At 34.5% G+C, this 14887-nt stretch overlaps 1 protein-coding gene across 1 annotated transcript; it reads left to right on the plus strand.

Annotated features, from left to right (window-relative positions):
- Positions 1-7448: 7448 nt before the first annotated feature.
- Positions 7449-14887, plus strand: LOC147397477 (VIN3-like protein 2). Its single transcript, XM_086449174.1, has 4 exons — positions 7449-7587; positions 7737-7818; positions 9081-9756; positions 13160-14887. The coding sequence occupies exons 2-4, from the start codon at positions 7800-7802 to the stop codon at positions 14664-14666; spliced, it is 2202 nt and encodes a 733-aa protein (XP_086305300.1). The 5' UTR covers positions 7449-7587; positions 7737-7799; the 3' UTR covers positions 14667-14887.

The raw sequence follows: 14887 nt of genomic DNA on the forward strand, positions 1-14887 counted from the left end.
GTGAATTAGATGAAGATTCTGTACTCCAAGCAGTAGGGTAGTTAACCAACACCTTGTTTGCTTTGTACGCCACATGACACTCTTTTGTGTCCCATTGACACATGTTTCCTTGCTAAACTTGTACTTAACAAATAAAAATCACTCTAATTCCAGACAAAAATGTTTTAATGGATCCACTAGAAATCACTGAGAAACTGATTTTTGATGTGTTGGCCCACGTAGCATTCACGGGCCAGTAAACCTGTAGAAATGTGGCACGTAGCATGCAAGAGTCATGTACTCTATTGGGTGTGTGGGGTCATGAATACATTGACCCATTATTAAACTTCCACATACATTGTGTTTAGGTAGGTGAAGGTTAGTTGAAATAGACCCAATTGTTTATCAAATGTAGTCTTCTGTCCCACTAAATATATCATTCTCTCCTCCTAGGATTTGCAACCATCAAAAACAATTTCTTTATCAACTTTAATATAAAAATTATCAAATTAATCAAACTATTCATCAATTTGTCCTAGAAATTACCTACTCATAAGGTCGTGGTTTTGACTTATTCTATCTAGTCATGGGTGTCGGTAGGTGGATTGGAATCAAACCTTTGACCCCACTAAGTTACACCCATTGGACCAAATGGTTGGACCATGTTTATCTCTACTAATTAAATAGAATCTTCGGGGTTGGCACCGACTAATATGTTCTTAATGAGACATTAACTCATTAGTGCTACTCCATAAATGATTCTCCCCATAAACATGATCACGACATTTTTTGCACTAAAATGACATTTTCCCACTTATTTATACAAAATTGTGTATCACAATTGTAAACATCAGTGACTAAAGGAGAGTCTAATTCTAGATTCTAAAACCAGTTTCAAGAAACATTGCGGCTTAAACTAAAATCTAGATTTAATTTGATTTTTTACATTAAAATTGGGACTAAACACAACTTTAAAGTGGGTTTAGAACTTGGGAATTGTCCTTTAGGAATATATGGCTAACTTAACAAATAAATTTGAAGGAGATACTTCTTTGGAGAACATAATAACCACATTGTGTTAGAGAATAACACCAAAAAAATTAAAGTTAACTTGATTGGAGCCATCGATAGGGCAGCTCCGGATAGTGACAGTTGAACGATGCACCCGAAGACTTACCAGTGATTGATTGGAAAGCTTTCAAATTAGTGGCAATGCTCTCCATGTTGAATCAAATCACTTTGTGGCCAATGAATTATTCAAGTAGATGAGCTTCAAATGTGAGTATGAAAAAAAAAACAAAAAACCCTTGATATAACTAAATTTAAAGTATTATTGATATTGACGTATGATCAGAAAGAATTGTGCTTTTGAAAAGGACAAGAGGAAGACTGAAAATGATATGACCAAAGATAGAGTTCAATCGTAGAATGCAATTTATCCAAAAAAATTGGGATTTAATTCTATCTAACTCGACTTTCAAGCATCCACCAAAGATGAAAAGTGGATTTGTTGAAAGTTAAAATCAAGTAAAATAGTTGAGAAGAAGTGAAAGTTAGTATAATTTATAAGGGAGTCGTGCTTGAGTGACCTCAAGATTGACCTCATTTCATATTTTTCTGACGTTGAGGTGACCACAGAACCATAGATGCTTTTTACTCATATCTCGATGAAAAATGTCTGTGGTTCCTACACACTTCCACGTCAAAAAGTGTGAAATGAGGTCAATCTTTAAGTCATTTCGTCATTATTCTTTTGTAAGGTGTTTTTCAAAATATAATTTTAGTGTAAATTTTTTTTCAAAAACATCTATCTTATCTCTTAATTTAAATATATATTATATATCTTTATTATTATAAGGAGAGAAGGCAGAGTAGACATGGTTCAACACTAAAACTTGGATTTGATAAATGCCCCTACTTTTACATTTAAATTTAATATAATTAGATTCATTTTGATCAAAAATCTAAAATTTCAATCGTGCTACCCTATAATTACATTTATTGGTTTTCAAAATTATAAAAACATCATTTAAAATATATAATTTTTAAAAACTCTTTTAATTAATATCTTAAATTACAAATAAACCCTTTTGATACATGTCCAACCTTCTAGATATCATAACATATTTCAAGCTATTGGTCATTTAAAAATTATTTTAAAAGACTTAAAATCAATATTAAATATTAAATTTCAATTCAAAATTATTTTAAAATATGTTTTTTCCACTGTTTTGCAACAGTGGATGCCAAGTCTATGATGTAGAATCACCGTGACACTATCTATTATCAGTCATGATTTCAGCACCTACTAATCATTATATGCCATTATAATGGTCCCTTTTGGACTTTGGACTGAACCTACTGTTTCTTAGTAGCCAAAAGATTTATTATTTTTTTTTAAGGAAAATAGAAAGAAGCTTTTCTAGCAAGCCTGAAGCAGCAACTCTCATTCCCTTCCTATGTTGCAAGAGGTAACGTGCCTTGAGTTCAAAGTCCTCTGCTTGCTTCACGCCAATCTAATGTGCGCATGGTACGACTAATGTGCATACACACACACACCATGGACCACATATTCACGGGACATCGAAAATTAAACATGAACTCGATTAAAGTAATTTAAATTTGAGAATTTGGTGGCCGTTCATTTTTTAAGACTGGCCCACGTCATTCAAATAATGACCTCGGTCCAGGTTCTTCGTGGTCCTTTGTCCATGTAACGTCGTTTTTCATGTTTGCCAAGGTCATGTATATGTAAAAAAAAATTGGGTGATTTTTTATTTACAATATATTTAATAAGTGAGATTTCGAGTAAGTGTTTATGTAATTTTCTTATGTTTGAAGAAATAGTTCATCAAAATAATGAGTCACTTGGCTTCCATTGACATGTGCACATTGGAGATTATGAAACGTCGGGGGAGTTTGTGCACATCTTGTGTTTGTTTCCCCAAACTTGTAGCTAATTCAAAAAGATCAAATCATGGGAGAATTTTTTTGGAGAGCAAAATTGATGTCTGCTCTAATCGTGGTTTTCTTTTAATAATGTTTCTCATTACTTGTTCGTATATTTAAAATATAATAATAATTAGATAACTTAATTTTTTAATTCTAGATCATTTTTCTAATGAGATTAAAAATATCAAAACCAAATGATTATTCTGTATAGTATGAAATCAAACTAACCATTAATTGGAAAAAGAAAGAAAAAAAAGAGAGAGAGAGAGGGAAGGGGTGGAGGGGGACACCTTTATGAGTTTGACCAATTGACCACAAATGAGAGTCGAAAACTCTAAAACCCAAGAGTTAAAAATGATAATTCTGAATCAAATCTATTTTTGCGAAGAGTTGTACTAGAGTAACATTGCAATCGACATTGTTTCACACATTGCTGTGCCAAAATCATAAATGTTTCTCATGCATATCTCAATGAAAAACATCCATGATTCTATACCCCTTCACATTAGCAATGTGTGAAATAATGTCAATTTCAATATTACTTCAACAATTTCCTTTGAAAAATCCTGAGGTGACATTGGGATTTACTGTGATTCTCACATTTTTAGACTTGGAGCTGTGCACATAATCATAGATACTTTTTACTTGTTTCTCGAGGAAATATATAAAATGTGAATATAACAATAAATCCAAGTCACCCCAGCATTATTCTTTTCATATAAAGCTGTTTTAACAAACGAAGTCGATTCTCCGTCTAATTGGCACTACTGTACACATGTACATATATAGTGTTACTAAATGTGATCTAAGGGTTATAAATGTATAAACAAACTCTCATGCATTCCTCGTGATTCTTAAAGCACACTCATGCTGAGAAAAGTGAGGGCATTTGAATAAAGAATTTTGTGTGGCTGATCTACCAATTGTTTTAAGATCTCATGATGGTTCACTTTTGACAATTTTAAACTGTCGGCGCCCAATAATCTCTTTTTTAGTACACTTATCCTTCTTGTTATTGTGGGCGGTTAGCCATTTGTCCTTTTCCATTTCTTACATGTTGCAGGTCTTCAACTACAGAAACCTACTCCTGTTCTATTTTAGCTCCACCTGTCAAAAACAAAACAACAATCAGATTAGTGGATAGAAATCAGTTCATCATCATGAGAACATGCTCAAGTTTAATGGCTAGAAATCAACAATCAAATTGAATATTTTTGTGCATCTGTAAAGTGTGAAACGTGGCATTAAAAGAGAATCCAGAGCAGGTTTGCAAACCAACTCATGGGCATAAGTTATTATCACCCTTCCTATATTAGTATTTGTGTATGGTTTTTAAGACAAGAAGTCGAGGGTAATATGTCATTTTCAAAGATTCATGTGTGTTTAAATGGAAAAAAAATATATTATTTGATGTGTACTTTATATAGGATAATTTTGTAATTTCACAACTATGACCGCGATGCTTGTGGACGCCATGAGTGGATTTGTTTTGCCATATCAGGCCTTGAATGCCCCTCATTTTGCATCACAAAAATACTAAGAAGAGTTTTGAGTGTTCAACAGAGTTTTTCTAATTGAATTTAGAGAAAATCCATCTATATATTATGATGAGAGAATAGTGAGTATAGATTACAAAAATGCCCTTGTATTACAATTATCTTTGTTATAATAATGAGAAAACTATATATACATGTATTCAAAAAATTTTAAATGATCTCTTTTATAGTATATAACAATGAGAGAACGTTGAGTATCGTCGATGCAAATCTATATTAATTAACATTTTTAAATTATGAAATACACTTATATTACATTAATAAAAATTGTAAAATTATATTATGTATTTGAAAATTTTAAAATAATATCTTAAATCAGTTCTAAGATAATTCCGAACATTGCATAAATACTAATTTTTGTAACTCATGTGCAAATGTAGATTCCACTTATTGGTATTATTTACTGAAATAGTGAGTTTCATATGTAATTTTTCCAAATGATTCCCAATGAAAAAGCAGATATGTGGTACATAGTACTAGAAGATAAGGTTATACGTAAAATATTGCTTGCGTCTAGTCCTAGACATTAATAACATAGTACAATGGCATACTGTACAATGTTTACTTATTAAAAAAAAATCTTGACTTTTATCAATCGAATTAAAAAAAATATTGCAATACATCACTAAGATCAATCATACTTGTTGGGTTAGGTTTTATTGGTAGAGATAACGTAGGAAAGTTCATGTTTGGAGGATGGAGTAACATGTTGAAAGAGGATATCATCCTAATAGAACTCAATGTTATTTATGAGTCGATGAAACTTGCTAGACGTCGTGATATTCCTCAAGTGTTAATCTCATTGGATTCTCTTTATTCGATTAAATACATAAAAAATGAGCTCAAACCATCGTGGAAATATTTGAAAATCATAAAGGAGATTCAACTCTTGCGTAGTGTCTTTGCTACTTGTGATTTTGAATTCTTTTGGAAGGAGACTAACAAGACTAGTGATTTTTTAGTAAAGTTAGGTGGTTTTGTTAAACAATTTTATGTAATCGAGGATGAAAATCTTATGCCTTAAGAGTTTAAGTGTTTTTTAGAGGAAGATCTTACTTGTAATTACACTTGCTAGTAGTGTACTTCTTGGGTAGGGAACCCCTCAACCCTAGTCTATTGCAAAAAAAGAAAGAAAAAAAGAAGACCAATCATACTTTACGGTCATTTTCAAAGATAAGGTTGTTGAACCAAATAAATGATAAGGCTAAAATAGACAATCATTGGTGGTAAGATTGAAATTTTTCATTAAAAGATTAAACAAAACCGATTTTAAATAGATTATATTTGAATATTGATTTTCTTACACCCCCCCCTCTGACACACTCCCCCTGACGTGGCATATGCTAGAATCATAGATTCTCTTTCATCGGGATACACAACACAAATTTATGGAGATGTATAGTTGTGTGTCATGAGGGAAAATCTATAGTTTTAGCCTATGTCATGTCAGGGGGCGTGTGTCAAAGGGGGCGTCAGGAAATCACAACTCATTATATATACAACAAAAGAGTAACACCTTAAATGATTGTCGAGATTGCACTCCTTCGTGTTCTAAGGAAACAAGATTTAAGATCTCAAGTGATCTTGATAACTTTTGTTGGTGCATATGGTTGGACACTTCATTGAAAATAAAGTTTTGAGGTAGTCGGACTATTCTAAAAAAAGTACATGGAACGTTTATACATACAAAATATGTTAGATGATGAAGTAACGCAAATCCCAGTCTAAAGCACATGCGTCACTCAAGGTGTCCAATTGCATTAGCAGTTAATGCTAGTGCCACATGATGGTCACTCTCAACTATAAGCGTTACATGCCATTTGTCAACTAATTCAAAATAGTCCTTAAGGTTTGCATGGTAGCTTGATGAGACATTTAGTAAATATTTTATTTTGAATGGCTTCTCATTATTGGCGAATTCACTATTTTTTTTATTTAGTGTTGAATTCACAATTTTTACTATCGAACTCACCACTATTTATCATCGAGTTCACCACTTTTTATTTATTGTTGAACTCGATGTTGGTAAAATCCACTCATTTTCAATTTTCGAGTTTTTTCGACTAAAATACGTGGAAAGATTGACTAAAAATTTGAGATAACGACTTATTTAGATTTCAACCCAAAAGAATCATTCTTGATCTATTTTCATTCAAAAACTAAGAAAAAAAAAATGAAAAATCACTAGTTTTTTTTACATACAATTTAAAAATGTTCAAAAAATTCCTTGAAAATGAATTCTTCTTCCTTCTTAAACCCTTTCCAATGGAATGAAGTCTCCGAAACTTGATTGAAATACCAAAAATTCAATTTTTTTTTATTATAAAAATAATGAGTTCAAATGGTTAGGACATTCAATCAAGAGAAATGTGGGAGATGAGGTCTAGGAGCATTAAGAAAAGAAAAATTTACTAAATGGAGTACTAAGAGACCGTCCAAAATTTAAGGATTATTTAAAAAAAAGTCTCTCCACCAAAGTCCTTTAAGAAATTTTCCTTTTTTTTTTTTTTGGAATTACTATAGATTGATTCTTATCACATCAACTACGTATGATTTATCGCACTTATTCATCACGATAATTTATTGCACCCCAATTTTTAAAATTATTTATCAATTCAATTAAAGATTAAAACACACACTCCAAACATTACAAAGGTATAGCTCAAATTATAAATATAAAAATAAATATATGTTAAAATATTTAAATTTATTTATACACTATGTTAGGCACATAAATATAAAATAAGTCGCCCAATTCACCAAACATTTCAGAAAATCATGCAAAACCACTAACCTTTTTTTTTAATTTTTTTAATTTTCCTTCTCCGTCTAAACCTCTTATCATAGAAAGCGACGTAGTAGATGACATGCAGTCTCTTTTGCCCCTATCCTTACTGCTTAGCCTTATTTATTTAGTCCTTGTTTTCTTTTCTTTTTCCCTTTTTATTTTATATAAAGCTTTAGCTTTAGCCCTTTCTCTCTCCCACACACTACGAATTTCTCTGTTTTCCATCTCCTGGGGTACTGAAAAGCCTACGAAGAGGACCACAATCAATCATGGATACCTTTGTTGTGGCAGAATTCCGAGCGTCTCTTCTTCGTATTCTTATCTCCCTCTCTCTCTCTCTCTCTCTCTCTCTCTCTCTATATATATATATATATATATATATATATATATATCACACTTTCGATGTTTTCGTTGTTTGTTCCTCTTTGTATTCTGTCTTCTGAGGTTCTTATCGTTTGCAGGGAGAGGAGAAAGGGTTGGTTTTTGGTGGTAATGTGGAGGGGATAGCCTTTAAATATTGAACTATGGATTCTTCTTTTGAGGGTAAGATGAATTATTCTCCCTCCTCTTTCTGTTGACTTTTGTAATTTTTTTTTTTTTTTTTAATACAAATAAAAATTTCTCCCTTTTTTGTTATCTGGGTTTTCTGTTTCATGGACATGTGTATCTGGGTTTTGGTAATCAATGTGTTTGGAGAGCAGGAGGTTTAATTTTTGACATTTTCTGTCTTGTTTTTCTTCGGATTCATGTTGTTTGTGATGCTTTTCTGAAGGTTTGTTTAATCTGGGAATCTCTGAAAGGGTGAGTTATTTGATTTGGGTCTCTCTCGGGTTGTGGTATTTGTAATTTATATGTTGTGTTATTATCTGGGTTTTTTTTTTTTTTTTTTCAATCTTAGAGATCAAAGGCATGGTTGGATCTCCATTCAAGTGATAAAATGGCAAACCAAACTGGTCTGGGGTACCCTTTGTCTTTGTATATTCAAATTTTTTTTTTTTTTTTTGTGACTGGTAACAGATAAATTCTGATGCCTGTCCTTTGAAGGGCTTCACCCAGTTTTTGTTTGAAAAAGAACTATTTTGTGTGTCAGACAGTATGACCCACATGTTCTATTTTATCATGAAATGCTGAGTTGCTTAACTGCATTTAATTTGATTCAATTCGTTGAACACCCATGAAAAGCCATAGGTGATCCTATTTGATGGGTACTTATTGATGTAGAAGAAATGAGCCAATATAATTGACTTATTTGAGGAGCTTTATTAATGGATGTCTAGTTGTCTACTATTTGTTTATTTGTTTCTCTTCAGTTCTTGATTCAATCCATTTGATCTGTAAAGTGTTCTAAAACAAATTATTATTAAAAAAAGGAAACAAAAGGATTTCATGGTAATAAGTAGTTTTCCAACTGGTTTCCAATTGATTCACTCCATGATGGAGAAAACCAACTGTGATTTAAATGTAGTCTGTGGTTTGTTTTCTAAATAAGTCTTCATGCTTCATTATTTTTTATTTTTTATGGGTAAGCTGGACTTGAACCCACGACCTCAAAGCTGTTTTGCAATGTGTCAAACCAACTGAGCTATGGGTCTAAGTCCTTCGTGCTTTATTCTTATTTAACATGTCAAACATATTTTCTAATAGGCTTTATCTTTTTGAAAATGATGATTAGAAAAGGTATGTGAGGGTTGGAAATTTTGGGTTTGTGTGAATTTGATTATCTTAACATGCAGAATCTTAATGGGTTTAGTGACATATGTTTTCCATCTCTCCGTTATGTTCATGTTCATTTTTTGTTGGCCCAGGATTTGTGCTTGACCCTTCAAAATGCAGTGAGCTGAGTATGGAAGAAAAAAGAGAACTTGTCTATGAAATATCAAAGTGGTCAAATGGTGCCCCAGAAATGCTACAATCATGGAGCCGACGGGAACTTCTACAGATCCTGTGTGCAGAGATGGGAAAAGAGAGAAAGTATACTGGCTTGACGAAGTTCAAAATTATAGAGCATCTTTTGAAAATAATATCCGAGAAAAAATCCATAAAACAAATGGATGGAGCAGACCTTGAATCACAACCTTCACCTGCAAACAATCAAAGTACTTCAAAGAGACAGAGGAAGACAGATAAACCTTCAAGACTGCCCATTTCAACAAACCATTCCATCAACACTAGTAATGGAGATCTAGTTAATGCTAAATACTGTCAAAACTCTGCTTGTAGAGCTACTTTACGACAAGAGGACACGTTTTGCAAGAGATGCTCTTGTTGCATTTGTTATCAGTATGATGATAACAAAGATCCCAGCCTTTGGTTGGTTTGCAGCTCAGAGCCTCCCTATGAAGGTGATTCATGTGGCATGTCATGTCATCTTGAATGTGCTCTTAAGCATGAGAGAGCTGGCATTGCAAAGGAAGGGATTCAAGAAAGATTGGATGGGAGCTATTATTGTGCATCTTGCGGAAAAGTGAACGACTTGCTTGGGTATTTCTCCCTACACACCTCTTTTTAACTTCTTTGACTAATTATGCTTCATTGTGAAGTTTTGAATTTCATCTTCTATTTTTTTTTTTTCCATTCAATGTATGAAGCTTATAAAATTGCATTTATATGGCATCATCATGCTTTATGCAGGTGAAATGATTATATGCTTTATGCATATAATCACATCCAATTTTTTATTCTAAGTTCCTAGCTTTGTGATTTTTGGCATCATGCTTATTCACCTATCAATTTTCTTCCTTAAAACATCCAGAACAATACTGAAATTACTATGTAACTAGGTTTAAGGGGGTTTCACCCGAGCATTGGACATAGAATTTGTTGAGTGTATATTTTCCTCCAGTCTCTGGTGTGTCATACCCCAGCTAAGCCTCGTACCCTCTTATATTAATAGTTCTCCCTCTCCAACAGATCAGTCTTTTGGAGTAGTTGGTTGGTTAACATGGTATCAGAGTGCTAGGTTTGTATAGGTCACGGGTTCAAATCTTACCACCCTTATGGGTGATGGGGAGTGTTGAGTGTATATTTTCCTCCACTCTTGGGTATTTCATACCCCAGTTAAGCCCTGTGACCCTCTTATATTCATAGTTCTCCCTCTCCAACAGGTCGGTTTTTGGAGTAGTTGGTTGGTTAACAAAATAATTGTTTTAATTTTTAATGCGCACTCCAAGAAGTTAACTTGGGAGGGTGAAGAAGGCAAACTTACCTTTTAGATCTTGGAAAGGATGCTACTCTTTTGAAAGAGTGAAAGATGGGTTCTTTTGTGCTGGAAAATCATGTGCTTATACTTTATAATGTATTGGGCCATTTTTTTTTTTTTATAGGTGTAGGGTTAGTGGTTAGCAAATGAAATTGGATTCAAGGGGGTTTGAACCGAGGACGTTGGTACAACACTCCACAAGTCTTACCACTTAGGTAAGTTGGCACTTCAATGTATTGGGCCATTTTGAGAATGAGCTATAACTGTACAGTCCGGTGAATTTGCGCAGTCAATTATTACTTGCAGGGAAATGGTGCCCTTACATGCTTTTTTGGCTGTAAAAAGTGTACTTTATTTTTCTAGGTCTCTTGAATATTCTTTACTCGTGTTGAACTGTTGAATGTCTAGAATGAAATTTTGGAGGGTTGTAGAAATATCTGACTTATTTACCTTTTTGACGAAATGCACTAAGTTGTTGGTCCTAATTCTACTGTAGAACCCTCATCACCATACATGGCTCTGTTCTTATTGTGTTTCTTGGTTGTAATCCCTTTATAGCCTTTGTTGTTCTTTTAGGGGTAAGGCTTCTCATGCCTCTTCTCATTTGGGCATATTTATGGTTTTTTATGTTTTAAAAAGCATCAGCACTCATAGGTCTTAAGAAATCTCCTTTAGGAATCATTAGATAAGAGACCTTCATTTTATTTTGATGAGTTAGCACTACAATTACGGGAGGAATCATTTCTTCCCAAGGCAACAAAAGCTTGAAGCCTACACGTAAAAAGTTGTATGTTGTTGTTGTTATTATAGTTTTTATTGTAACATACCACTCCAAAAACACACCTCCACTTCAATCATTCAGCTTTAATAAGGATTGCCATAAAATTATAGGTCAATGGTTAAAGTGGGGAGTGCTTCTAGAATGCTATGTGATTGATGCATCCCAAGCAACAAACAAAAGTGAAAGTTTTATGTGAAATCGATAACATCAGCAATCCTATACGGTTCATGTTCATAATTGAACCTAGCAGAGATGAGGATGTTGAGATGGATGTGGAAAGACTAAGAAAGACTAAATTAGAAATGATTAGATTCATGAAAATATTTGAGTAGCTTTGGTAGATGATAAACTAAGGTATAGTTGATTGAGATGGTTGGGCATGTGTAACAAAGAATGATAAGAACCTTAGTCAGAAGGAACATGCAAGAGGAACTGTGGATTGTTCTAAAAGTTTGAGTTGAAGAACAAAAAAGTATGTGGATTTAGGTATACGAACATACTTGATTTAACAGAAGACATGGCTTTAAATAATGTTGGAAGGTGAAAAAAGATTCATTGAAACCATGGGCTTAGACCCATAGCTCAGTTGGTTTGACAGATTGCAAAACAACTTTGAGATTGTGGATTCAAGTCCAGCTTACCCATAAAATAAAATAAAGATTTATTGAAACCGAATTGATTGGGAGGTTTATGGTATGTGTCCAATATTAGGATAAATGGAGGCTCCTTGTTCTGTATCAGATGTGCTTCTTTCCCATCCAAAGCCCACGCGCGGCAGTTCAGTATGTGATGGATCGAGGAAGCCACTTTAACGAAGCTGAAGGATAGAAACAACTTCACATGCATCATTTGACAAGGTTTTTTATTTTTTTTTATTTTCCAGCTTTCGTTCTCTTGGTCTTGTTGGGCAGCCTCCTAAAGAATATTAGAAGTTGGAAAATTTTGGCTTTTCTAGCTAGGAAGCAGTACATTGGATAATTTTGGCCTTTTGACTTGCACCAAAGCACTCTTCACTTTTTGTCATTAATTTTATCTCGTATTGGCTTCCTAAATTCCCTTAAATATAATACAATCTTCTCTGATTATCTTTCCTAGTCTTACCACTCATCTGTCTTAACATACTCATGTTTCTACTTTCATTTTATGAACATGTTGTTTCTTAACAGCCAAACATTCAGCTCCGTTAAAGATAATAGTGTATTATCTATACTATTGAATATAAATATAAATATTTGATAACTAAAGATGGTACTATATTATCTTTAATTTGATTGAGAGTTGGTAAAAGACAAATTAGAAATATCCATATGATGCTGATCATGAAAATGTGAGCTTGGCTGGATGATAGGACTTAGAGAGGCTGGTTTTGGGTATGTGATACTGTTGGGTAAAGCTTTGGATCTTAGTTGCAGAAAGTGGGACTAAGAGTTCGTCTTTGATGCTGGTTTAAGAGGGAAGTGATGGTTCGGCCATTTAGAAAGTTTTGTATGAGATATTAGAAAAAATGGGATATATGTTTCCACTGAATGGTTACTTATTATTATTATTTTTTTGTATAAGTTATGGACTTCATTGTAGAAATATGAAATGTACTTTTTAAATTCTGCCTTGTTTATTTCCATTTTGTAGACCATTGAACTTGATGATGTTAAATGTTCTTTTAAGTTGTTCATCTCATCCAAGTTAAAACGTTCTTAGTTATCTCATTCTTAACTAGAAGAGTTCTATTGAAATGACCTATTAGGGCCCCATGAATACAATATTACAAATCGAGCACCCTATATATTTTTTATATTCTGTACTGATTGCAAGCTTATCTATGTTTCAGTTGTGTATCTGAATGTAAAGTATCAAGAAATATCTGAAGTCATGGTTTTGAATCAAAGTCCTCTCTTTTATTGCAGATGCTGGAGAAAACAACTAATGATGGCAAAGGATACTAGACGTGTGGATGTTCTCTGTTATCGTGTATCTCTCAGCCAAAAGCTTCTCTGTGGAACCGAAAAGTACCAAAAGTTGAATGAGATCGTTGAGACAGCTTTAAAGAAGCTTGAAGCCGAAGTGGGGCCTTTAGCTGGTTTACCTATAAAGATGGCACGTGGTATTGTTAACAGGCTCCCTTCTGGCCCAGACATTCAGAAGCTGTGTGCTTCTGCGGTGGAATCACTAGATTCATTGCTTTCTTGTAGTGTTTTGCATCCGCAACCAAATCCAAAGATTCCAACGTTTGCCGATTCGAGTTTGATATCACCCAGCCTTCTTAGGTTTGAGAATGTGTCCCCAACGTCTCTTACGGTGGTCTTGGGTTCTGAAGACGAATCAGCAGAGGTGCCTGTGCGGTATACCTTGTGGCATCACAAAGCTGATGTTATTGGATATCCAGCAGAGCCAACCTGCACTGTGTACACACCAAACACAAGGTTTTTGGTGTCAGATCTAGTTCCAGCTACGGAGTATGTGTTCAAAGTTGTTTCCTTCCATGACAAGAGAGAGTTGGGGGTATGCGAAGTTAAGTTAACAACCGACAGTGATGGTGACGATGCTGCAAAGAATTTGGTAGTAGAAAGAGGTCAAAGCCCAACGACCAACAGTAGCATATTGTCTAATCCGTCTTCAGAGGGAGATGAATCGAATAATATTACCGCATACGGGGACCAGATTGATAATCCCCCGGGTACGGGCCAGGAGGCAACGCTGGGAGATTCACTTTCTGTGTTAGATGAGGAACGCATTATGGGGGAAGTTGGTTCCATACCCAATTCAACAATCCAGACCGACTCTCAGAGAGACACCTCAAAGTCAACAATTAGCAACCATGGGTGTGATATTTTGAAGCCTGAAAATCATTCACCCGAAGGTCAATTGGTCGAGGAGATGAGTACAGATAATGGGTCGAACAGCCCTGAAAGAAAAGATATGGAGATTGTGCCATTCAAGCTTGGTTCTGATGCTGTCCTACCCATCACTCCTTGCAAGCTAGAGACTGTCAAGGATGGGTCAGGTAGGAGTGAGAGACCAAATCCTGGTGATGAGGAGCCGGGCAACGTGTCAGGTAAGCATGAGAAGGAGACACAAGCAGGAAGCTCTTCAAAGAAGAGAAGTGGAGCATGGTGGGATGAGGAATGTGTGAGAGATGGGTCTTTGGATAGGGAGTACGAGTATTGTGTGAAGATGGTCAGGCGGTTGGAGTGTGAGGGGCACATTGAGAAGAACTTTAGGGTAAAATTCCTGACTTGGTACAGTTTGCGAGCAACCCCACAGGAGAGGAGGGTCGTGAAGGTGTTTGTTGATACATTCATGGATGATCCTGTGTCTCTTGCAGGACAATTAGTTGACACGTTTTGGGAAAGTATATCCAGCAAGCGACCTCCAGGCTTACCAACTGGGTTCTGCATGAAGCTTTGGCATTGAGAGTTTTATGGAGGGGATGATCTCGGTTTTAGCTCGAACGATTCTTGTATACAAGCCCAAGCCCAATCGGGGTTTGTGTACTAGTGATTCTTTGGACCCGGATTAAATATTCTTCATTAGAAATTACTATTTATATAGTTAGATCTGCATTGTTAATTTGATTCAGATGTAAGAACAGCACAGCTCATTTCTGGTTATAGAACAGTTTCTTTTAAGTGAAA

Source organism: Akebia trifoliata, chromosome 8 (assembly GCF_017979445.1).
Source record: "Akebia trifoliata isolate Shusen 1 chromosome 8, ASM1797944v1, whole genome shotgun sequence".
Lineage (NCBI taxonomy): Eukaryota > Viridiplantae > Streptophyta > Magnoliopsida > Ranunculales > Lardizabalaceae > Akebia > Akebia trifoliata.

What these genes read in the sequence shown, in the direction of transcription:
- LOC147397477 (XM_086449174.1), top strand. An exon ending in AAAGTGAACGACTTGCTTGG is followed by an intron (nt 9,757 to 13,159) that starts GTATTTCTCCCT and finishes CTTTTATTGCAG; the next exon opens with ATGCTGGAGAAAACAACTAA.